This window comes from Ambystoma mexicanum, chromosome 2p, assembly GCF_040938575.1.
Source record: "Ambystoma mexicanum isolate Mex_15411 chromosome 2p, UKY_AmexF1_1, whole genome shotgun sequence".
NCBI lineage: Eukaryota > Metazoa > Chordata > Amphibia > Caudata > Ambystomatidae > Ambystoma > Ambystoma mexicanum.
In genome coordinates, this window is record NC_090923.1 from 156,444,907 (window position 1) to 156,469,596 (window position 24,690).

Consider the following 24,690-nt stretch of genomic DNA (forward strand, 5'->3'; position numbering starts at 1 on the left):
AGAGCTACCTGGCGGGAGCCTAACGCGCTCCAGTGGAAGCCATGTCAAGTGAGTAATAGGATGGCCCGCTTATCTGCCCGGCGGGTTCAAGGCGAGAACCCCTGCAGGTTTAATAATCTCCCAGAGAAATGAGGGGGCACGGAGAGCCTGTACGGATCAGTGTTATGCACATTACATAGGTATGCGAATATGCAGCAAAATTAGGCTCAACAAAAACAGGAAAAGTAGGAAAATGGGCACTGGCTAAAAAAAAGCGGAACTCGCGGCGAGGCAGCTACATCCAATCATGGCAGCTTGTACTATTACTCTACTTCTCCCTTCGCAGCTTAGCGGACGGCACGGCTTCATGCCACACACCCTGCACACATACACAAGACAAACTGTTGTACATCACCTCTGCCATGATAACGAAGCTACTTTTAAACGACAATTCAAACTGAAGCTTCGCACATAACTCCATCGCCTTACCCACAGTCCTCGTCTTATTCATTGCATACGTCCACAGCACCCATGCACACTCCACCTAGGCATGGGTGACGACCAGGGTCCTGGCCATCCTCTCCACCACTAGAATGGCTGAAAAGCACACACGCATAATAGCACCACCGAACTTTCCCCCAAACTTCTGGAGCCCCCTCTCCATCCAAGGACGCTCAAGCGAAAGCGCCTTGGGACCATCATTGAGGTGAAAGGAGCTATTGAATGAATAGAAATACTCTGGGGAGGACCATCTTTATGACGCGATCCATCGATTCACTAATCCCAATGTACCGGATGGAGCGTAGTTCTTGAAAAGCAGCATTTACAGGGATTGCTTAAAGTTTAAATGGGATGTGGGTGTGATGGTCTTTTCAAAGACTTGGGCCATCAACTGAGAAGCAGAACCTTCCCTGAATCTTGCCTTAAATTGCATCCACTCTGAAGAGTCTTGTCTCTTATTCCCAGGTACCTTCCCCAAGTGGTGGTAGGGTCCCTCAAATTCCAAGCTAGAGTAGGTCAACTTCATAAACTTGGATCCACAACTACCAGCAGGGAAGTAGCTTAGTGCATAATATTGGAGGTCAAGTAGCTTAGTGCATAATATTGGAGGCGACGCAGCTTAGTGCATAATATTGGAGGTCAAGTAGCTTAGTGCATAATATTGGAGGTCAAGTAGCTTAGTGCATAATATTGGAGGGCAAGTAGCTTAGTGCATCATATTGGAGGGCAAGTAGCTTAGTGCATCATATTGGAGGGCAAGTAGCTTAGTGCATCATATTGGAGATCAAGTAGCTTAGTGCATAATATTGGAGGGGACGCAGCTTAGTCCATAATATTGGAGGGGATGCAGCTTAGTCCATAATATTGGAGGGCAAGTAGCTTATTGCATAATGTTGGAGGGGGCGTAGCTTAGTGCATAATGTTGGAGGGGGCGTAGCTTAGTGCATAATGTTGGAGGGGACGTAGCTTAGTGCATAATATTGGAGGGCAAGTAGCTTAGTGCATAATATTGGAGGGCAAGTAGCTTAGTGCATAATATTGGAGGGGACGTAGCTTAGTGCATAATATTGGAGGGGACGTAGTGCCAAGTTTCTCAGCAAACTGTGGGGGTTATACAACAAAGTAAGTACAGAGAATTTTAATAACCAACACTTGATCTGCTCTTATGAAAAGTTTTTTTTTTTTTAACTATGCCTTTATATCGAATTGCACTGCTCTGAACTTGCAGAACGAATCTCAATCATAATCACGTCCTCTTATACACAAGTCTGTTGCGCACTGTCCAAGCGCGCCCCTAGACTTTACTACACCCACCTAATGCATAACATCAATTTCCCTTACTCTATTAGGAGGCAACTATGGCTCTCCACTGACCCAGCCCTGGGGGCCATACAAGACACTTCCGCATGTAGCATGCCTCATGTAAAGGATCAATACAATTTTTCTATACACTGCAGTTTCTTAAACTAGTCCCAAATTAATCCCTTTGTACAATGCACAGCAGAGTACTTCAAGAACTATACCAATTTTGTTAGCCAAGGGATTATAAGCAAAGTGTTGTAAATGTATTTGGCTAGGATCACATACTTTGGACAAATGGAAAAGCTGTGATTTTAGCCAAGGTCTCAGGTCTCTGGTTTTCAAGCAGGGTTATCCAACCCCAGGCCTCAAGGGCCGGAATTCTGACGGGTTTTCAGGATATCCCCAATTAATATTCATGATGAAAAATGTGCATACGTTTAGAATCACTTTATGCAAATTTACCTCATGAATATTAATGATGAGCATCCTGAAAACCTGTCCGGATTCCAGCTCTCGAGGCCTGGAGAATAGAAGTGCCAACCCACCTTTAGTTTTACATCAACATGCAATGCTTTCTTGAGGTTGATTATTTATTACACGCACCAAGCAGACTTAACTGCATTTGGGCACAGATGGTTACTATATTTCGCAATAAAGACTGACATGTGTAACAACTAGTTTCTGCATAGATGTTTTTCAAAACGTACACTAGTAATACGTGTTTAATAAAGCCGACTTCAAATCTCCAAACCACATGATAAATTAACCTGAACATGTATAATATCATCGTACTCTTATTTAATACTTTTCTATAAAGGTTTATTTGAAAGGGCAAAAGTGCACAATAAAATAAGTACCTGGAAAAGGAGCAATAAGCAATGCAGCAAAGCGTGAATAAACATGCACCTGTTATTATCATAGTATAATGGCCAATGCGGCTAAGTGAAGAACCATGTATACAGCAAAATTAGCAAACTGGAGTAACTAGTAGAAACGTTTATTACATCTCCATGTATAATTTAGTGATGGACTAATGTGGTCTTTAAATCCAACATGATATATACCTATACATTCATCATACATAGTAAGAAAAATAATATAACATAGCTCAGTGAGTTAAGAGGCCGTTGTGCACATACGTATGTGGGCATACATGCAATCTGTCACAGATTTGAATCCTTCAAGCAAGGACACAGTCTGATTCATCCAAGCTCAATCAAACATGAAAAGTAATCATAACACCCATTAGCGACATGCAGAGACAGTACACACTTGGGGCTCGTTTATAATGTGCACCGCCTCTGCTACTATGGTGCTGCCAAAGGCTTAATTACCACAAACCTCCATCTACTTGAACCAATCCTCTATGCCCATGGGGAGACTACTTAAGTCATATCAATCTGTGTTCTAAACTACTGCCCGTGGCAAATCACAGCCAGAATCTTTAGGGGATGGAATTATGGGATTTTCCAACTAGCAATGTGGGCAAGCAGTATTTGCTGTTAGTGGCATAATGGTAGTCTATGTGCAAACATCATAACACAAATGTAAAGTACAGTATTGTGAACAAACTACTGGCCACTCTTGTCATCTTGCATCACACCTTCATTTTCTCAAAATTCTGAAAAATATGCAATACCAGTTCAACTGAATTGTCTGACGGTCGATATGAAATTGCTACTAGTACCATTTGTTCTCCCCCCACCACACCCCCACTCGTGCCATACTCGTTTGCAGTTTCTTTTTAGTGTACGTTAATACTATAATCGCAGTACTACAAGTACCATAATGCAAAGCAGTACAAAAGAAAATGGAGTGGATGGACTGCTCACACAGGACAATTGACAACTTGAGTTGCTGTAATATTTGCACACCACGCTGCAGACAACAATTAAAATGATGGCGTGTCAGTATGCGAAAATCACTCCATAGCGCCTAGAGATCCAAATCAGGGATCAGTGTCCCATGTCAGGTGTGACAGATTCATCCTGCGCTGCATTTCTCTACATTCTGGTACTCAGTTTGTTTTTGATTTTCCAATTATAAATGCAGAGTTGCAAGTGATGGAACACAAGAAAAGGAGGAGGGGGTGGGGTGTGGGGGCGTGAGGTTGCACTATCCACTTGCGACACTGGTACAACTTGAGATGTCTGCATAGTCTGGTGTTAAACCCAGGTCAATAAACCCTTCACCCCACACCCTACCCGATACTGGGTCTGACCCCCAACCGTTTCCCTCCCATGGTTACTTGTAGATCCATTGCTGACAGTTGCCCTCCCTCAAAGGTTAAAGCCCCACTTCTTCGTTTCACTGATCCCTAAAGTTATTAAGGCAAGCTAGGTCCGCACGCAAATACCCAAATAATGACCAATACAAGCTGCACACATCTTCAATTCAAACAGCTTCTTTTACGTTATGTGACAATAATGTGAAGGTTTGCAAAAAATGTGCTCGTAACAAGCCCGCAGCTCTGCACGTTTCAGGAATATTTGGTTGATCTTGTATTTACTAATCAGGTGTTCAGCTGCGGTGGGACCTTTGAAATGCATATGGTCCAGCACAATGAACAAGTCCAGGATTAGCAGTACCCTTGAAATTTACTGGAGATGAGCTGGCCCCCCATAATCCATTTCTTATTAATTGATGGCTGCTGGCCAACACGCATGTGGCAATTGGACTGACGAAATCATAGCTCCAAGGAATCCCATAGAAAGAAACCTTAATCAAGAGGGCAGTGGGGGCTTTGATGAACAGCAGTTACGGCAGCTCTGGTCCTAAACTTCAGGACACTGAAGTAACTAGGTACGTGAGGGCGTTGGGTAGGGGAGCTGGAACACCCTACGCCCCCCCCTTCCCGGGAGCTACACCCCTGCCTACCAGAATCCGCGCTTACGGTTGTCCATGCAGCGCTGTGGCTTATTTTTGGTCTTCAGAAAACAGACTCCATTGCAATGCGTCACAGGAAACTACATTGGTTGCTGGTCCAAGAGAAATTGATTGAGAATCTCCCATTTACTCTTGAAATGTCTGCATGACCTACCCCTTAACGGATTAAATGAATCATACAAACAAAAAATAAATAAATCTGAAGCCAATCTATTGGATATCCCACATTTTAGCTCTAAAACTAGAGGTGATCGGAGCTTCTCAGCTCAAGTCTAACATTTGGAATGCTCAAATGCATCCATCTACTTCCACCTTTCAGGAAGCAGCATTATCTTCCGGTCTGTACTGTAATATTTATTGCTCTAGGTCAGGGGTCGGCAACCTGTGGTTTACAGGTGTTTTGGACTATGAATCCCACTATTCCTCAGCATTCACTAGACAGGCTATGGCTGATGGGAGTTGTAGTCAAGATCATAGAAAAAGCCAATGGTTGCAGACGCCTGATTTAGGTCATTCAGCTTCTTCTGCTGACAACTTAGGTTTTTGCACTTAGCAGCAATTTAGTTTGCTCCGTCTTTCCATCAGTGAAGTTCAACTACCCAAATGATTAGTGTGACGAATTAGCCATACTGTTCTACCAAGGCAATAGCTGTGGATGTAACTGCCCTTCTAGGGTAAGATCAAGGGTTCTTTGTTGAGCGGTATGCCCATGAGGCACTGTCAACCCTCAAGACAGGGTGCCCATTTTATTCCACCATGACATTTATTGAATCAAAGGTAGACCAGGAGCCCCACTACACAGCATCAGAGTTGCAGGATTGCCCAAGGCACAAGAGAACACCAGCATACAATTTGGGAAAATTACAGTATATCCAAGGCATTAGATGCTTGTCTATGGTACAGTCTGAACTCCCTCTTGGAGCAAAATCCCCTTTCATTGCACACCCTACAAACAAAGACCAAACATGGAGTATGAAAACATAGCTTGGAGAAAAGCATGGCTTGTCAAGGGTGCAGATCGCCCATGCAGAGGGAGGGAAGGGAAAACATTTACTGGTAGAACAGCCAGATAAATTGCAGGGACAATCTTGGTTGCCATGCCAGCCTAGCCAGATACAAAGATGGCAGCCAACGGATGCGAGCCTTGGTCCACAGAGGTCACACATCATGCTATTGAGTACCACAGGCAAACGGGGAACATGCATAACTTGCCACTAGTACTAGAGGAAAAAAATAAATAAAACACATGTGGAGAAAGACCCAATAATTATTTAAAGCAAAAACACAAATTTCGGGAAGACAGGGATTGGCCAATCCCTAACATTGAGATACATGAGCCTAGTTAGCCCATGGAAAAGTAAGCAGAAGTCACCAAAGAGGGAGGCCAAACAATTCGTCTCTGAGGGGGTGAGTTATCTGAAAATTTAGCAGAAAGAAAAAAAAAAAAAAAAAAAAGAAAACAGGGGCCTTAGCCAAATAGCACAGTCAATGGGCCTCATTACGACCCAGGTGGTCCGGAAATAACGGTGGCGGTAAACCCGTCGCCACCGTTGTTTCCGGACCGCCTGAGTCCGACCCCTGCAGGAGGGAGGTGATGTTCCCGCCAGGTCTGACCTGGCGGGTTTAACACCTCCCAAATGCAGGCGGACGAGGAAACACCAGCAGCATTACGAGATGCTGCCGGTGTTTCCATGATCCCCATTTCCATCGAGTCCCATAGGACTCAATGGGAATGAGGATTTACACCATTCCGCCTCCGTGATTCCCGGAAAACCGGGGTTGTAATGCCCCGGTAATTCCGGGAATCACGGAGGCGGAATGGTAATACGAGTCCGGCATTAACCAGGCGGTTTTACCGCCTCGGTTAACGCCGGACTCGTAATGAGGCCCAATGATATGGATTAAACACATGGGGGCAGGTTTGGGGGAGGGATGGTGGTGCCAAAACCTGCTGGGGGGCTAGAGCCCAGGAATTGGCCACATGATTTTGATTAGTCTGTTGGGAAATATTGGTGGTATCCTCATATCCACCAAACACAGAGGCGCCAGCCCTAGAAGGGGAGTGATGCTTCTATCAGCTGTTGGAGATCTTGTGAAGAAGAGAACAATCTGCAAGAGGGTCAAGCCCAAGATGGTGACCCTTGACCGAGGGAAAACAACGGCATTGGGTGGGGATGAGCTATTCCAACAACTCTATGCTTAATTCATCTGCAGGTGTTTGCAACCTTTGGACCGACAGATGTTTTAAATTACAATTCTTATGATCACTTTCCAAGGACTGTGCCAGCCAGGGACGATGCGAGGTGCAGTTCAAAACATCTGGAGCACCATAGGTTGCAGGCCCTGTTTATGGGCAAATCCAGTGGAGGGTAAAAAGCATGTGCTTGCCATGATAGGAATGTTCAGTGACCATGGCTTCTAAGCCCAGGAGGGATCCATCCTCTTGATCACCTGACAAATCAAAAAAGAAGCACGATGGGGTGCTTTAAATAACCAAAGACAGAGGGCACTTAAGGATAATCTCTTTACAGTTAGAGTAGAGTGGACATGCGGCTCGTTTAGAACAACACTTTGCACAAGGTTTATTTACTGCCCCATCCTGTACCAAAACTGATACATCCTGGAGTGAAGCACCCTCAAAGGGCCGGGGAGGCCAATTCAAACCTAGAGGATTATCCAGTATAAAATGGATAATATTACCCATTTTATTGAACACCCTAGAACTACAATGTGTAGAGTCCTGCAAAGAAGGTCATTCTAAGTTTATTCTGCTCTCAGTCAATTTCAATACACACACTTGTAGCAACCAAGAATAAAACAAATGCAGCCCCAAAAGGGTCATACTTAGCGCTCGGTTCCTTATCCACCACTCGCCTCTCTTTTGATAGAAATTATATAGGAAGATCTTGGATTTCAGTCTTAGCTACTGTATTTTAAAGAAAGCACGACTTTCAGAATCTTTGAATCAGCTAGGGGGTCAATGGGGAGCCCAGGAGGTGGAGAGTAGAAGGAAGACATGGTCAAGAGTGTTCTCAGCCAGAGTGCGTTGAGTGGTCATGGAGGGCGCACAGGGAGTGGTCAGATAGGAGGGAGTTAAGCTCAAGGCAGGTAGCAGCAGAACAATGGGGCAGGTTAAAATCCCCCAGCGTGGCATTGCAAGGGATCTGAATGCCTGCCACAAGTTTATCTGGGATTTGTCTCCGCCTGTTAGAGTATAAAAATAATTTGCATCTTTCTTAGCCCTAAGCTCATCCCTTTTTCGCGATCAAAATCCTGTTTTTTAGTAATATTCAAAAATGGTTCACATTTGTCAGTCCTTGAGTAGAAACAAAATAGAAATGTTTTCATGGCTTCCTCTGAAAGGAATGACAAGAAAAGGCTGGGTCTGTGCAGAGGGCATGTATCAGTCACCTTTATGGATAAATGTTGGTTAAACATTAAGAAAAGGTCCTCCTAATCCACAAAGAAGGAAAGGCTATTCCAATATGGCTCTATTCTCTTAACTAAATATTCTGTAAAGACTGGCTGCATTAAGCAGAGGTTAGTTACACAAGGAGTCAGTGTTCAGCTTCCACTTTGTTAAAAGCTTGAAAGGTATCTGTTAAAGGTTGTGCAAATAGGGTGACCATTGTTGGAACAGGGGCAAGTGGATTCTGTGTTTAAGGCCTCAAACCTAAGTCACCATCCGTGAACTGGCAGACAGAGTTTCTAATTAAAGTCATAAGCAAAGTGAAGACTTTTGACATAACAATAACATTTGTTTAATGTGCAATTTGTTCTGCCTTCTGGGGATTAGGGCATTATTGTGTATGTAGTCTGAACATATTTGTGTTGTTATCAATAACAAATGACATATGCTAGGGCAGTCTTCATTTTTTGTATAAAATGAGATGCTGTGTACTATTCAGGCACTTCACTTCTCCACTCTCCAGGAAATACTGGTTGTGGCTGAACCTGAAGTCCACTCGAGTGTATATGTGCAAAATAAATCTTACCTTGCCATTTGTAAACTTTGTCTCAGATACTCTACTTGTCTGAATTATAGCGCTTAGAGGTCTCATGCCATCAACAGGCCCCATTCTTGTGGTATTGTCAAACTCAAGGCCTCGAGGGCCAGATCCATGCTGGGATTGCAGGATACCCCCATTGTATTTATTTTAATAGTTAAGCACACAAAACCTGTGGACATTGAGGTGCTGTTACAACCAGGCACTCTTACTTTGTGGAATAGGAATGGGTTATTCGTCAAGCATCAAGATCGGAAATGTCAGTGACGCTATTTGAATAGCCAGGTTTTCAGCACTTTTCTGAAGACCCACTAGGCGTGTTCTGCTCTCAGGTGTGGTGTTAGAGAGTTCCATTGGAGAGGCCACAGAGGGGGGAACTAGTTTCTCCACCCCTACCAAGCTTGAATTTGGGCAGGACAAGTCTGTGGGTATAGGCTTCTGAGGGGTCTGGAAGACTGGGCTTTAGCAAAGCTTTGGCAGAGGTACAGGGGTGCAGAGTTTGACGGGCATCTGTGTGCAATTGAACGTTTTGAAAATGATCCTTTCCTTAACTGGCAGCCAGTGGGCATTTCTTCTTGCTTCCGAGAGGGGTTCTTTTTTGGGGATATTGAGGGCCACCCAGGTTGCATTGTTCAATATCACTTGTAGTTTGTGAATGTTCTGGGCGGAGGTGCCAGCAAAGAGGGAATTGCAGTAATCCAGTCTGGCTCAGACGATCACTCTCGCAATAGTAAGGCAGTTGGTTGGGCTAGGAAAGATCTTGGAGCGTTTATGAGCTTTGACGTCTAGGCAGCGGGATTGGCGATGACACTGACCCGCCATGTCAAGGAGAATGGTAAGTCCAGATAATTCCCAAGTGTCTTTACCAAAGTGTAGACTGGAATCTGTAAATTGTCAAACTGGAGGTTTGCATATTTCAAGGGTCTCCAAGGACTGATGGAGGGCTGACTATCAAGAGATCCGGCTTCTCGTCATTAAGACACAGGCCGTTAGTGGCCATCCCTGCTTGGATGCCGGTGTAGATAGTTTTTAGGGTGTGGGAGTCCTCCTGGTGGTTCCCCGTTGGGAATAGCAGAATTGAGTATCAGTATAATTGGTTTAAGATATGCTGATGGACTCCAAGAGGTCAAACAAAGGTTTGATGAAAATATAGCGTGTCGGGGTGACACATGCGCCTTGGGGCACTTTCACAAGTGATGGGGTGGGGGTGGCACAGGCAGTGTCTTAGAAGACTTGCATAGTTCTCTCAGACAGGAAGGAGGCTACCCAAGACGTAGCACTATCCGAATAGTTGGCAGCTGAGGTGAGGGCAGAGAATATTGTGGTCTACCAAGTCAAAGGCAGCAGTGGTCTAGTAGGAGGAAGAGGGCAGGCTTGCCTTCATCTCTGACGGAGTCCAGTTGATATTTCTAATAGGGCAGATTCTATTCCATGACCTGGCCTAAAGCCTGATTGGAGTAGACCCAGTATTAGATGGGGCTACCCATCTTCAAATCCAGCAATACCTAGAATCCAACCTAAGATCTAGAGTAGGAATGGTTACGTGGTGATAGGGCGATGCGGTGATGGTGCGATAGTTGTTGGGCATGGGCATTGCTGGAACAAGTGAGGTTTTATTTATTTTTTTTTTTTCCTTTTAGGAGGGGGGGACCCAGGCATCCTTCAGAGAGATCGGAACAACCATATTGGACATAAAGGAGGCATTAATAAAGTTGGTAATGAAAGGGATTATTGTAAGTGCATTCTTTAATGATGGGGGCAGGGGAGGCATCTCCTGTACACCTGGAGGGTTTAAGGCTTTTGAGGATGGTATCACCTTAGTTTTCCAAAACCTGATGGAACTGAAATGGGTCTGAGTTTGGGAAGCTATATTGTGGTAACGTGGGTGGCTGGGTTGTGATGAAGGTTTGTTCCATCACAATTTTGTCTTGGAGTAGCGGCAGAGGCACTTAATGGTCAATTAATATTCATGATATCAGTATGCATACAATGAATCTAAATGTATGCACATTTTCCCTCATTAATATTGAGGGATATCCTGAAAACCCATCTGGATTCCAGCCCTTGAGGTCTGGAGTTGGACAACCCTCTAAAAGAAGTTATTTGCAAAGATCCACAGTCTGTGGTAATGATCACATTTTGCCTGCATTTGCTGCTCAGATTTTGTTTTACAAATAAAGCAGCGTAAACTTCACTTTTGACCAGGTCGTTGTATCAGTTTAAAAAATAAGTAAAAATCTAATTTTGTGGTCTCCAACAATAGCGGAGGAAACACCCTCCGTACTCCACAGGCCATACACCCAGCAGCTGACTGGCAAAAGTACCTATAAATCCAAGTATCCCAGCTCACCTTGGAGCCGACCCCCTCCTCGCAACCAAAAGATTTCTCAACAAAGCATGTGGATACGCAAATATCCTGCTGCCGATCCATAGCCGGTCAAGTCCGTTCTAGGCATGGTCACCTTTCAGCGCATACTTTCGTCCGTCAGAGCTCTGCCCGGTGCACCAATTCTCAGCAAGCACCCCCTGCCCCTCAGCACACATCTAGAGACCAAAATACGTGGCCGTATAACCGCTTGGCTCGCCTTTCTTCTCGTATATTTCTCGGGATATCCTCATGCATTCAGCCCATGGCACCTCATATGTGCAAGGTCCAGCCTGGTACATCTATACTCCGGCACCCAAAGTGCACACTCCCAGCCATGTCTCCAATATCCACCCTACCTGTGAGCACTGCCAAATGCCCTACCAATCATGCATTGAAACATCAACCTCTGGCGCTACAAACTACTGGGAGGTCGCTCATATTGCAGTCGACACAACTAGTACAGGCGTTTGCCACCAAAACGCCACGTTGTCACCAAGCCCTTCAATCGCATCCTCACTACCACATGAGGCTAAACTACACAACTCTTCACATAAGCTCCCTTCTTGCCATCAATCACCACATCAATGATCAGTGGCCTCTGTCACTTGCTGATGTAAAGGGTGCCCCTACCCCTATGGAGCTTCAAAGCACACCTACTGCACTTCAAGATTTAACCTGCAAGCCTAATCTGCAGCCAAACTAATTGATAAAGTTAGCACTAATAAATGCCAGATCCCTCCGGGCTCATGCTATTGAAATCTCTGTCCTTATCACAACAAACAACCTGAACATCTAGCAATTTCTCCCAATCCTGGCTCAATGCTGCAGCTGACCCTTCGCTATCACTAGCAATACCTCCAAGCTACATAATCTATCGCAAAGATAGAGAAGCAGCCAGAGGCAGAGTCACCACCCTCATTGCCAGAGCCACCCCAAATCTTAGAGAAATTAATAACACCAGCTTCTCCAGTGGGGAACTACTAATCAACCTGCTCAACATCTCGCACACATCTACAGTAACTATCCACGTGCTACATCAGGGCCCAAGCCCTATTCTCTCCTTCAAAAAGGATATCCTCCGCCTCCTTGCAGATTCAAAAGCCACATCAAAAATGACCCTCCTCCTCTGCGACTATAATCTTGGGTTCAACGACAAAGATGACTTACGACTTGAATGCGCTATCCCTAGCAAACTCACTTCAGGAACTGGGTTTCAACCAATGCATCCTCAACCCCACACACTCCAAAGGCTGCATCCTTGAATGGCTGACTTGAACTGTTACACTTCATTTACCGCCAATCTGCCGAGCCCTTGAGCAGACCACAACATAATTTCTTTCATACCACCTAACGTCAAGAGCCCTGCCACAGTAGCTTTTTCCCTACTCTTCACTGCCACCCAGAACACAAAAAACATCACCAAAGCTTGTATCCTGCCATGGCTCACCGAGTTTACGCAGATACACATACCAATCAATGATCCTGACATATTGGTTGACCGATAGACCACCTTACTCACCCTGGCCATTGACACCATCGCCCCACTCATCCAAAGGAAATAATTCAAGTGGACACACAACCCCACCAAAGAAAACCAAAACCACTACTCCATTCCTGCCAGCGTCTACAAAAAGGCTTTCCTAGGAAAAAGAAATGCCTCCAATACAAGGAAAGCTCTTTGCCGTCATTCAGGAGCTAGAAAGCACCCATTTCCCTTCATCTAATTGCATACAGGATAGCGCCTGGTGTGCCATCATCCAAAAGACCTTACTCCACAAAATTGTGAAAACTTCAGAAAAAGATCACTAGCAAAGAAAATTCCTTGACTATTCAGGCACCCAGTGCCTCCCCTACAGGGCCCCTAAAAAAAAAAACACACAATGTCCCTTTTGTTTTACTTCAAACCCATCTCTCAGCTGGCGGTGATGAATATCAAAGGCCTAAAAGCCTCCCGCTGCCAGGGCACCATCTGCCTGGCAAATATCATAAGGGATTGCATGGAACTGCTGGCTCCTTTCATCGTCTCGCTCATCAACTCTTCCTTTGCCTCCTGCTCAGTAACCTCCAGCCAGTACGCTCCAGCCTAAAGGACGCCTGGGTTCTACCTCTCCTAACAAACAAAGAACCCCCCTTGGACTCCAACATACCCACCAACTACTGTCTCTTCTTACTAACAATGTTGGATTGCGAAGCATACCTGAAGATCCAGAGTTTCCTGGAAACACAACCTGCTAGGCATGCACCAGTCAGGCTCCCCCCCCCAGGGCATATCACAGAATCAGCCCTCTTAGACTTGACGAATTGGACGAGATCAAGGATTCTAGCGAATCAGCCTGCCTCCTGCTCCTTGATTTATCAATAGCCTTTGACTTGGTGGATCACCAATTTCTTTGCCGATATCTGGCCCAAGTCGCTCATTTCTCGTCTGATGCAATCACCGGGATCTCTACATTTCTCCCAGAGAGAACCATGAGTGTCTTCTCTCCAAGTGCAACTGCATCATCAGCCCCAGTCACATGTGGTCTCCCATAAGGATCCTGCATCTCTCCAACATTTTCACAAAGCCACTATTTGACCAACTAGACAACAAAGGATTGTCATACACAAACTGTGTAGACGATCGGCAAATCTTGCCCCCCCTCATGGGAACCTATGACACAGACACCCTGAACCTATGCTCAGTCTAGCACACCATCCAAGTCTGGATGGCCTCACACCATCTCTGCCTCATTGATGAAAAGACAAATTCTGGTGGTTGGCTCACAATTAATGCTAAACAGTCTTGGCCACTCTTACAAATCTTTCATCATTGAGGGCATCACCATACCAGTTACCGGCAATGTCAAAACCCTGGTAATCTGTTTTGATGCCATTTTGTCACTCTAGTCAGGTCAACGCGATCGCCTCCTCTGCAGCCCATACTTCAAAACAAATTAATGCCTGCTGACCATTCTTGTCTGGAGAAAGCAGCCTCACCATTGTCAGAGCCCCCATAGGCTACAAGCTTGACTACTGCAATGCACCATTTGTAGGATCTTTGATATGTAGCTTGCAGATGTTGCGTGCCATTCAGAATATTGCCCATGAGCAGCTCTCAACATACCAAAGCATGACCACATCTCTGCAGCTAGAACAGCACATTGGCTTCCCATCCGCAGCTAAGGCCTGCAACCTTCTTCCTCTATTTACGTGCCATTGAGGACTATCTGCCTATCCGTCGAGCTCTGAAAACCTATTCTAGTTCTTGCTTTCCAGGTTGGCTTCACCTCTGCAGCTTCAGCGCCATGATGCCCTTGGGCTTGTGCCGCACTTTATACGTTCAGATAAGATCTGGGAGCACATTACATTTAAATCTCTTGCCATCATACACAAAATGTCTGTCGAACTCTTCTCCTAGATACCCATGTCGCCAATTCTCTAAATCTCAATCCACCAGGTCCACCCGTTCTGCTTAGTCACACACCTGACTAGCCCCTAGATTTAAAAGGGCAAGATCAGGAGGTTCCATCTTCCCGGTACTTGGTGCTAAGTGTTGCAACGATTAACCTCTGCAACTAAGAGTGGAACAATCGTATTGGGCCTTCAGGAAACGGCTCGAAACCCTACTGTTCTCCCCGATTCTGCCTTGAACATTATCTGTACCGACAACTATGTACCTGTGAAATGACTGCCATGTAAAATGCTCCTTAGTCCTAGTATGTGTATTATCTAACAAGCGCCTTGATGCCCCTCAGGTTTAGTGCACTTTATAAATGAAAAATAAATAAAGCTGAATTTGTATAAATGAAAAGTAAATTATCTAGGCCTATTTGCGGGAACACTATTATAGTGCGGCGGCCACCACACTAGAGTATCAAGTACCATAGGACACATGGAAAATTAATTGCTAATAACTTTGACTTTAAGTTGCCTACATTTATAGCAACAAACCTGAAATTCAGCAGATGTGGGAAGTCATAACAAGCATAACCTGGCGATTTTCCATTGCAAAGACCATGCACACATTCATATTATAAGAGACGGGATTCACCATGACATACATAATGGCATTATGGGGTACATAGCGTCATGAAGGACATCAACGGAAACACACTCAGTTAAGCCGGTTCCAACGTTGAATTTCAAGGGTTTTGTTGCCATAAATGTAGGCAACTTAACTATACTTTAACTAAGCTTTAGCCATTGAAAACATCTATATGTACAAACAAAATCTTGAGGTGGCAGGGGCACTAATCTGGGTCCCAGCTGCAGTAAGCTCAAACAGTCCAAAGATGTTCTCCTTCTAGCGCACTTCCATGCCTCAGCAATCTTCAGGGAGGCCGATTGGATGCAGGTGTGCGGGGTTGCATCCCTCTGGTGTGTACCAGGCAGTGGCAGCAGGGACACACACACACACACACACTGAACACCAACTTCGAATTTCTGTTTCCTGTCCTAGAGCCTGGTGGGTGGTGGGGGGTTTGCCTTTTGGGTCCGACACACTGTACTTGCCCTCAACAATTATTGAATCATGATTAAGGGTTGATTGTTCAATTCTTCTGCAGTGGGGTGTAAACCCACCAGTACACACTTGGAATGCTTCACATGCACATTACTCAGTAGCATCATGCAGTAATCTGAACAGGGCACACCATGCATGGTCCATTTACCTGGAATGCTTTGTCTTCTTGACACCAGGGCGGTGTCCAGTCCCCCAGAGTCTTTGCTTCCCTTAGCGTATGGGCCATCATCTGCAATTAGAAGGGAATGAAAGGATCACTTTAAGTGAAAGATCTTTAGCAAGACAATAAATCACCATTATGCAATGAAAAGCATGGTCAAAACCTGAGTGTAGTCTTAATTGTGAAAATTGGTCACCAGATAGTGGCATCATAAGTCCAGGTACTCACATGATTGGGCAGGCATTGCCATCATTTGCTCCATGCCATCATGTGCCCATGACCTATATATTATGGCCAGCTATTGACATTGGATGCCTTTGGTTTGCATGACTTTTCACCACTGGCCAGGTTCCTCACACCCCATCAGATATTGCATTGGTTTACCCTGCTACTCCAATGAAATACCATGTGTTGCCTTACATCAAGAAACACGCATTTTGCCTGGTATGTGCGTCATCCTCTGACACCCAAACGTAATAAGGTCCTATGTCCAGGTCTGCAGAGCATTGACAGGGAGGGCAGGGAAATGGCAGAGATGATTTGCTTCTCTCCATTAGGGGTCTTCAACCTTTGGCTCTCCAGATGTTTTGGACAAAACCTCCATCAACCCTAGCCACCTTAGTAAATGGATAAAGAGCATGGGAGCCCTAGTCCAACACATCTGGATAGCTATAGGTTGCAGACTCACAAATGAGTGACAGAAGGAGGAGGGTCACGCAGCTGCAAAGGGAGAAGAACCTTGTCGGCAGGTGTTTGTGGGTGGTGGGGGGAGTGAGGAGAGTCATGCTCCTCGCCATGAACATAGCATCCACGCTGTTGCCTAGCTCTGCCACTACTGGAACAGCAGAGGGAGTCAGGCGACACTGGGGTGGCGGGGAGTGGCATTGGGATGCTCCTCTCCACTGGCAGTGGCAGAGGGGTGTGGCTTCCGGGCCCTCTCCCTTGTAAGAGGATTCAATTCAACACTACAGCTAAGTCAATGCCTAGTCTGGGATACTGAATGGAAACCCTTATTGATATGTCTTTATGTCCAGTTCATGAGTTCTGGATGACTACGCCTATATAACACCCCTCTCTTAGAATCCCCCTGACCCCACTGAGCCAAGAAGTAGTTCTGTTTTGCAAGTTTAAAAGGTTTATTTGAGACATAAGACAAAATATAGATACCACGGTTTTATAATAAATTAATAATCAATATCGCCCTTATAAATATAACGTTAATCAACAAGGGGTAATCTGACACTAGCACACTTCTTTATAATCAATGAGGAGTTGGTGTAGGATGGATAAAGTAGCAAAAACACTTTTATGATTTCAAGGGAAAAGCAATGAGGAATAAAATGCAGTACAGAAATACTTGATATGATTTTAGCAAAAGATAATCACTTTTTCTCTGGCAATTCACTCCCCTCCCCTATGCAATGTAAGAAAAGGAAGGAGATGGAAGTAACACACACAGTTCTCAGGAATGCAATCAAATACAATAGGAAATTCAATTCCCACCCCAGCAAGCTTAGAGAAAACCGGTATGAGTTTTAAAACACAGGCCCAAGTGCTTTGAATGTGGTGGCAATGAAGTGAGAAATATGCTGAAAATGCTTTTAATTCCCTTTAGGAGGTTCAGGGTGAGTGAGAGATACTTTGGATGAGCTCAGGCTCACTTTAGCAATGATTCAGGGATGTTATTAAGAGGCAAACACATTTTTAGCAGAGGAAAGCAAAAAGCTGCTGATGGTTACACGTGGCTGGATTTTTAACCAAATCGCAAATCGCGGTAAAATTCGCGAGTGCGTGAATCGCGATTATGGCAAAAGTATAAGGAGTGGGTTCCTTAGAAAGCTGAGATCATAAGCTTTCAGAGGAAAGTTAAACCAAGTTCCTAGGACGAACAGTTCCAGAGATATGAACGATTTGATTTTGTAAGGGTTGTTTTTCGGATTTAAAGTAACTCAAATTGACAAGTGACAGCTATGCAGCTGCAGAATTGACAAGTGACAGTGGTGCAGCTTTACAAAATGACAAGTGACAACTTCTACGAGGCAGTTCTGGTTAGATTAAAATAGTTTGGATTAGATTATTTTAAACTAAGATCTTATTTCTGTTACAATCTGACCTAAGTACTCACAATATATTTTGGAAGGACTGGACCTCGTCACGGATCTGATCAATCAGGCTAGCGCCACTTCACAGCGATCTGGTCTCTGGGTCTGCGGTTCTGCATGGTCTGGTCTGTCCGGATACAGCGGTCTCTGCACGGCTCCTGGATCTCTGCACTGGTCCTGGCAAAAGTTCTTGGCAAGGGATTCAAGCAGCTTGCCCGGCTGTGAGTAGCTTGCAATGATTTGAGGCCTGCTGCAGAGAACTCAGCTTGTGGTTTTAGGCCTCTGATTTAGGTTCTAAAGTATAAGTTCTAGGTTCTGGAGTATGTAGCTGGAGTCAGTCTGGAATTGGTATCTTCTGGATGTTGTGTGGTCTGGCAAAACGCTCCGCAGCAACTGGATTTGAATGTCCTCTCTAGCTTCCAGTGGCTCTTTTTATGTCTTTTGAAAGTGGGTGTGTGCGCAGCATCACTAAGACAGCCCCTCTCTCAACTGATCATTGGTCAAGCTTTTCTCTCTTCCTTGATCGGGGAAAGGAAATGTGAGTCATGGTGATGCTGTTTTATGGCCTGCAGAAAGGACACTCCCCTGTCAAATTGCACACAAATCTATATTTGACCCAAATACATATTCCACAGATACACAGTTGTTTGTCATTGCATACACACATCATGCATTACTGATGGGAGGCACTGTTCCGACCCTGGCGTTTCTAGGAGCTTGGGTAAAGAAATGGCAACTTTTTGTGCTTTTTAGTAGCTTTCCCCATATCGGATTTTTCTCCAAATTTATACAATTGTGTGCAAGGCATGTGGGCATTTAGATAAGGAAGTGTCAGATTTTTAACATGCATACATTTAGAGTAACAGCCTCTTTTCCACTCGTAAACCCCCAGATCATACCACCGGGTCCTAAAACCTTTTAAAATGTGGGCAGAAAAATCACAAGAATTATGGTATCATTTAGATAATTTTGACAAGTCCGCACCATGAGATGTACATCCTTCTTAAAATCATATTCTGGCCAACAGGGCTGTGTCTTCCCAGGTCACATGGTGGAGAAACCAGTCTATCCACTTTCTTTAAGCTCGGCCTGTCCTCAGAGGGGGCTGCCCCTCCCCATTTCTGCCAAGAGGAAGCCACTTTACGACCCCCCCCAATAAACCATCTGCCTGAGTCAAGGAAGGGCTTTGTTCAAAAGGAAGCCATTTACGACCCCCCCAATAAACCATCTGCCTGGGCCCTTTGTTTAGTTTCCTGCAGTCCCCAGGTAATTCAATCAGAGAGTGTGTCACCTCTTTTTGGCAGGGGCAACAGAATGCAGCCAGGCCTGGGAACCTGCTGATCAAGTTTCAACTCCTGTGGGGGTAGATGTCAGGCAGAATTGGAATCTCTTTAAGCCAGTTTTTAGCTACATGTCATTTTGGGTTCCCAGTTTAAATCAAACTTACAATTTTTACACATGCAGCTAGAATGCTGATTCTAAGTCCAAAACTATGACATTTCAACAGTGAAAAACTATGTGACACTCAAAAGTAGGTCACTCATTTATTCTAAACATTTCGATTTTAGTGTCTTTCAGTTCAGTTTAGCACTCAGCCAGTCTTGTTATCAACATTATTTTGGGCTCTTCATCTTCCCAGATTTTGTAGGCACACAAAACTTCATTCTGCCAGATGTCTGCTGGTGTTCAGTGAGATTTTTGGATGTGTTGCAATGTTTCAAAATAGGCATTTTGAGCTTGCATTCAGAGAAACCAAAGGTAATTTTAAAGCGTTTGTTTTTTTAGTTAACAGGCGCTGCTGTTTTACCTTTGGCACCCATTCCACTCATGGCACCCTGGCCCATCATGCTCGCACTGGTGGGTGGCAAGTTAGGCAACCATTTTGGTGTGCGCACAAACTGCGTGGTCCTCCTGGATTCTGGCGCACATGTGGGATTTTTGGCCATCTTGGATTTTCTAAGCCCACAGCACCAAACGTTGCAGCATGATAGCTCAAACGTGGGTCAGGACCCCCAACACCCTACACCGAAACCTTAGATGCTCTATGATCAAAGACATGGATTGGCGGAATTCATTTTCGGATTATGTAGATGATGGACACAAGGACAGTTAGGCACACAAACCCAGCAATAAGAAGTTGTGCCACCGTACGCCATGAATCCATTTCAACGAACCAAGAGCAAGGAAAAAGTACACAAAACACTTAAAATGTCTCCAAGTTGTTTCATCAGTTCATATAAGAGCAGAAGAAACAGAATTGGCGACTGTAGGATAGAAATGAACTCCATTCACAACGATAATACATTAACACATGTATACATTCACCAATTTGAAAAGCTGCCTTTAGAATAGGATTCTTCTTTTTGCAAACTTTTAGATTTTTAAATCTGCTTTTTATCCGCCAATTCCAGTGATCAGAGAACACAAACTAAATTAAGCTTGCACCAATTTACAATAAAAACATTTAGTCAATATTTGAAAATTGTTCTGAATTCTAACTGCCCTAAAGAAGTCAATGCTCAACTTCTAGAACTTCTCAAGAGACACAAACATCTTGTACAATTGTTATTACTTAAAATAGTAGTATCATTTTAAAGCCGGTGCGTTTAGATCTATTGGTTTCAAAAATCACATTGTAGGCAATTTACAGGTTACTGAATTTACAAGGAATTTGTATGGGCCATTTACATTTTAATCCATCAATTGTGAGGACGTTCATTGGGGAATGGCGTATAGCACTTAATGAGGCTAGCAAACCCTTTTATGGAGCTAGAGAAACAATTAGAATGAGATGGAGGGGACAATAGTAAGATGGTCAAACGTCAATGAAGAGAGGAACAGCGAGTTATGACCTCTCTTCCAGTCTTCACTGGATGTGGTTCGAGAGGAATATGCAAGCCACTTTCATTTTCTGTTGAAGCGAGATTATTATTAACACATTATCTGAGAAAAGCATACAGGCACCCCAGAACTCTGGCGTGCAACAAATCTAGAATTCTCCTCTTCAGCTCCAAATTCTACATATTAGGCTCAGACATTTGAAATGTTTATCATTGCAAGAATGTCATTATACGAGCAGATCAGGAAGTAGAGTTTAATTTAACAGGCCATCATTGAACCTCAGAACCGCCCCCCACCAATCACATTCCATGGACTTTAGATTGACTTTGATCATGTTCAGTCCCTGAAAGTGGGGAAACTGACCCGCCACTTGCATCTGTGCATGTCTCACCACTGGCACGGAGAGAAGCACTGCCTTTAAATCTGATCGCACTAATGACGCAAGCAAATGGCTTGGTTTTGCATAAGAAGTCTTCTGTGCCCAGGTCTTTGCATGGGATTTCTTGACTGGCATAAGATCTACTTCCTCAAATAGCCACATGTGAAGCAGGAGAGATGCAGAAAATGGTTCATTAGGAAGGGAGAATGGTGTATGGTGACAAAGGGGCTTCACGCTCCATCTTCCAGCTTTTTTTTCTCCACAATTGCATATCTGAATGGGGCGAGTAGAGAAGTGAGCCAATGTTGGGGAAGCGCAGAAGAAAATCCGAGATGGGGGGAGGGTCCTAAAAAGATATAGGGAAAAAACGAAGGGTTTTCTTTATATTTTATCATTATCGACTTCAGACGGAGAATGATGGCTTGTAAAAACGTTCCAAAAACAAAGTAAAAATTGATCAATACAGTTGAAGTACACTATATACTTAAACACATGCTGAACTTCTAAAATTAGCAAAACAGACTAGTTTGACATCCATTACAGATTATAATTTCTTTTAAATTAATTTAATACAAAGATGTCGAAAGCATCAAGAGGTGGCCACACACTGGTTCCAATTTCTTGAAGCCCCCTTAATTTGCTTTACTATTTCTAGCATTTAAGATAGTCGATTTCCTCTATACATCTTTGCAGTTTGTTAGAATAGTTCTCCCGTCAATAACTAATACAAGAAACGATTTGAAAATATGATCACGTCCTACCTCCAAAACTGTTAATCTCCGATGCAAGCAACAAAAACTCTATACATTTAGCAAGTCCTCCGTATGGTGCACTGAATCTCAACACATAGGTAACAGGTTATCAGAGAATTTGACAAATATCCCTTCTCACAATTCGCTTATGTTGGCCAGTAAAACTCAGTTTAATAAAATGCATATAGATTGAAACACTTGAAGATCCAGATAATGTTACCATAAGCATCTCCACTGCAGCACCGTGTTCCAATACCTCAATCTTCCTAGCAGGTGTCTGATCAACAGATTGCTTATAGGGCCTTTACCGTTGATATAGGAATCTCTTTTGGCAACCCAGTACTATCGGGACACGAATGCAAACCATCCAAAATCTGTTCAGCTCTTACACTGCTTAATTTAGTCCTTACTTGAAAGTTAAAGAATCAATACAATACACTCCTTAAACACCAGTACAGTACCCTGCCCATCCTGCATTCCTTCAGGTGCATGTGTTGACTACAGCTTCCCATCTTTCAGTATCAGCACATCATTCCCTTTGGAAACCAGGTGGTCCTAAAGGGTACTAACCCATACAAATAGTGGATACCAAAAGGACCCTCAACTCCACATCTTTCCCCCATTGTGACTACTTAACCTCTTCTCCGAGCCACTGCTAGACTTCATTTAAAGATTTCTGGAAAATTGACACTACTCATTTCCTCTAATTCTGTATCACCACCAGAGAAACCCTAAATTTTTCCAAAACCAAAAAAAGATATTTGGTTCGTGTTTTCCAGTAGACTAGCACTGTCTCATATGTAGTGCTGGAAAGTGCAGATTCGATTTCCAGATCTTCTTTAGATCAGTATAGTACATTGTGGGGGTTGGCGTGATAAAAAGCTTGTGGATCCATAGCTTGTAGCCAAAGTAGGTCTGCACATTGTGGAGATGGTGGTTTTACCCTGAGAATGCCAATTTTCCAATTATTGAAGGGAACTTTTTGGGAGTGCCTACATTTACTTCCCAGTGCTGAACTGCCAAACTACTCTAAACTATGGTCGCCACAGACGGATACCACCACACACGAATACTAAATGGTTCCCATCTCACTGTGCTAGAACCCCAAAACAAGTCCCATCTTCCACTTGGTTTAGAGAGAATGAGGGCGAATAGCAAACTAAACAGTGATCTCCAAATCACCCCTCTCTCAAAATCTTGTTGGTCGATTACTGAGGGGTGGACTTGGGGTTAGGGATGAAATGGTGTATGACTAGCCCATAACATGCGTTTGCCGCTCCGCACTTCCATCATTCAAACAACTGAACAGGGATAGCGTGAGTCTACAGTCTGGAAGGGGTTGTGGCAGGTGAGCTGAGGAGTTGGTGGGATGGTGCGAGCTGGGGGAACCGGGGACTGGGATTTTGCAAAGGTGGGTGGCCACAGCAAGACTGGAGTGTGTGGGGGGTCAAGGGGAGGCACCCTCACCTGCAAAGAAAAGAGGACCATCTTTGGAAAAACTACAAGCCCAAAACCCCTTAGAAACAGGGCCAAAGCATGATAGTTGAGATAGCTTAGGCTTGTTTTTAAAGGATGGTGGCTTGTGAGGGGAAGAATCTTAGACATCTGTGTGGTGAAAGCAGCAATGCAAAAGCATCCAAGGAAAGACATGCGCACTATTGTATGTTACGCTGAAGACATGGAACTGAAAAGACAGCTTACTCACAGAAAGCAAGATGCAGGTTTTAGCCATTGGTGAGGAATAAGGAGAGCTCCCAAACCACCAATGAAAACTAGTGCATCATCGAATGGTAGTATGTGACACCTTCCTGGTAGCCCAGCCCTCATTCTCCTAATGCATGACCTCTGGCAGGCTTTAACAGACCTAAAAAGAGAATCTTAAAGAACCCAAAGTCTCGACAAAAGCAATGGTATTTCTGGTAATCACGGTTATATTCTGCAACAACTGCTACGGGAATCCATATGAGAGAGGGGAAGTCAGGGTATATCTAGTGAATGGACAGGGTTTTCTCTTAAAACGTGAAATAAAGAAGGTTTAAAGCAAGTCAGAGTCTCCCATTTTGAAGAATTGTATGCACTGGCCAAATGGCACTGGCCAAATTGCCTGAACATGAGAAGAATCTTGATTTAGTAGGAAGTAACGAAGATTGGAAACTGAATCCAGGATATGTTAACATTAGAAGCTTTGAAGATCAGTACCTCTCGTGCATCGTGTCCAATTTATTATTCAAAGGTATCCCAGCTGCCTGGGTCTCAATTCTAACTTCAAGCAGGTGGTGGATTCTAATTTTTCCGAAATTCTGGTCCACCGCCCATACTATGTCAATGTGTAAGAAGGGCTCCCGAGCTGATTATAACTATAAGCCAATTGCCATCTTGGATGCCGATAGCAAGGTATTTGTGACGATGCTATTGGGGCATTTAGAACTATGGGAAAAAAAATAGAAAAATAAAATAAAATGGCAGTCTGGTTTCTGGAAGCAGGTTGGAACTTCCCTAAATAGTTTTATGTTGCAATGTGGTATGGTCCATAAAATATGATTTAATGACCATTGATCTCTCAGCTGCATTGGATTTCTTTTATGGACCAAACTGAAAAATGTGGGAATCCCTTGTGGGCTCCTTTGCCTGATTTCTGGTTCATAATCCCTCAAACGAGCTGGTCAGATTCAATCGGAATTTGGCCCTTTCGTGAAAAATCTCCACTTCGAGGGAGTTAAGACAGGGTTGATTCTTAGCACCCTGTCTTTTTAATGTATATATGTCAGACATAGGGGACCGCCTGGATCGAGTCTCATTTGCATCACCTAAAATCTATTTTAAAACAAATTGGTGGGCATATGCAGATTTTTTTTCAATGCTGATTGTACTCAGATTGGTCTACAGTTTTTAATTGATGCATTTGCTAGCCA

The 24,690-nt window shown here is 44.1% G+C and overlaps 1 protein-coding gene across 5 annotated transcripts in view; it reads right to left on the reverse strand.

Annotated features, from left to right (window-relative positions):
• The window catches only part of GRIP2 (glutamate receptor interacting protein 2), a 1,278,809-nt gene that overhangs the window by 476,249 nt on the left and 777,870 nt on the right, over nucleotides 1-24,690 (reverse strand). For all 5 annotated transcript variants that reach the window (XM_069643409.1, XM_069643410.1, XM_069643412.1 and 2 more), the window contains exon 2: nucleotides 15,693-15,773. In XM_069643409.1, coding sequence (XP_069499510.1) covers nucleotides 15,693-15,773 — 81 coding nt within the window. The remainder of the gene's footprint in view (nucleotides 1-15,692; nucleotides 15,774-24,690) is intronic.